The 1,689-nt window shown below is 40.3% G+C and overlaps 1 protein-coding gene across 1 annotated transcript in view; it reads left to right on the top strand.

The window, feature by feature from the left end:
• The window catches only part of LOC107479811 (uncharacterized), a 2,681-nt gene extending 1,932 nt beyond the window's left edge, over positions 1-749 (top strand). Inside the window, exon 2 of the mRNA XM_016099910.1 lies at positions 512-749. Coding sequence (XP_015955396.1) covers positions 512-749 — 238 coding nt within the window. The remainder of the gene's footprint in view (positions 1-511) is intronic.
• Positions 750-1,689: the final 940 nt, after the last annotated feature.

The raw sequence follows: 1,689 nt of genomic DNA, 5'->3' as shown, positions 1-1,689 counted from the left end.
AATCATTGATTTACAATTCAAAAAGAATGAAAAACATGTGCAAGTACTATTCATTATTCACATGGACCGAAAAAATGATAGCAAATTTGTTTGTTTGTGCAAGTACAAAAGGAAGGATAAGAATGGAGGAAAAAGACAAGGGGGGAGGTACGATGCTTGGTCAAAAAGGAAGTTCACAAGTCTTTGAAACTAACACTTGGGAAAAGGAAGTTCTGCATGAAAAGATAGCTACATGTACAACCTAATGCACCCAGAATACTTCCAAGAAAGTGAAAAGCAATTTGTCCTTCTCCCTAATTCATATATTTACCATCAAGCCACCCTTCACAAATCACCCTAGCCGTCCATTTTTCACTTGCGTGCACTATAAAGAACCACTTGGGGAACGAGTTCCACACCACCAAATCTCCTTCCTGCACATTTTCTTTCATCATAGCATAACTATCTCTTGCCGAAAACAACCTCACCACACTTCTAACAACACTTTCTTACTTCACCTTGTCAACTTTAGCTTGTCACTTACCAAAACTAAAGAACCAATGGCAGCCTCATCTAGCCACAAAAGAAGAAAAGACAAGCAGCCAATGGAGGAGGAAAGGGAATTCGATGCATGGAAATACAAATTAGTTTTCCATGAGATTCAGGCTGAATGGATGAGACCTAAAAGGGTACTAGCTGAGGTTCCCTTTGACCTTGAAAAGGATGAGTTCCCAGCCCTAAAAGAGCCATCTTGCTACATTGCATTATGATGGGAGGGGAGATCAAAGTTCATAAACTCATTGCTGAACAGATACAAGAGTTTAGTGAGAAAAGTGACCCTGACTCCTGGCTCCACTTCCCTAGCACCATCATTAGACTATGCATTGATGCCCAAGTACCACTTGAAGATGAAAGACCTAATTGGCTATATCCTGGAATGGCCATAACTGCGTACAGAATGACTCTTGGCCCAATTGCTCCAAGACATACAAAAAGAAGAAATGAAGAAGGGCAACAAGCAGAAGCAGAGCAAGAAGGAGAAGAAGGAGAAGAAGAGCAAGAAGAGCAAGGAATTCCAGAAAGAAGGCAACAAGTTCCCAGAGACCCCATGGATATGAGCAGAATGCAGGAAATCATAGAAGGAATGTCTCAACAATACATGAGGTCTCAGGAGAGACAAGAGGACTTTCACCTAAAAATGATGGATATGCAAAGGAACTTTGAATCAAGATTCCTAGATCTGCAAAGGGAACAGAACTTACAATTACAGGAATCCCTCAGCCACATATGCCAACACCAAGATGCCAATATCTTTGCAATCAAGGAAGCCACCACTTTGCAGAATGCAAGATACTCAGTCCAAGCTGATTACAACATCAGTTCTCAAATCAAGCTTAACTACATAGGGGAACATCTACACAAGATGGACCCAGCATTCCCAACTTTTGATGAGTATTTCAAAGGGAGGAAAGAAGGAGAAATAAACAAGGCAATGATCCTTGAAAAAGGAGTGGAAGAAACAATGAAAAAGGCTGGATTCTGGACAAAGCTCATGAGAAAAGACAAAGGAAGTACAAGTGGTCAAAAAGAAGTAAGAAGCAAGAAGAAGCAGGACCCCAAGAATCAAAAAGAACCAAGCAACAAATGAGAGGTGGTCTTATTCCTTAATAATCAAATAATAGTTTGTGAATTGTCTTTATGAGCTTTCTT

This window comes from Arachis duranensis, chromosome 3, assembly GCF_000817695.3.
Source record: "Arachis duranensis cultivar V14167 chromosome 3, aradu.V14167.gnm2.J7QH, whole genome shotgun sequence".
Taxonomy (NCBI): domain Eukaryota; kingdom Viridiplantae; phylum Streptophyta; class Magnoliopsida; order Fabales; family Fabaceae; genus Arachis; species Arachis duranensis.
This window is presented reverse-complemented; position numbering and strand designations above follow the sequence as displayed.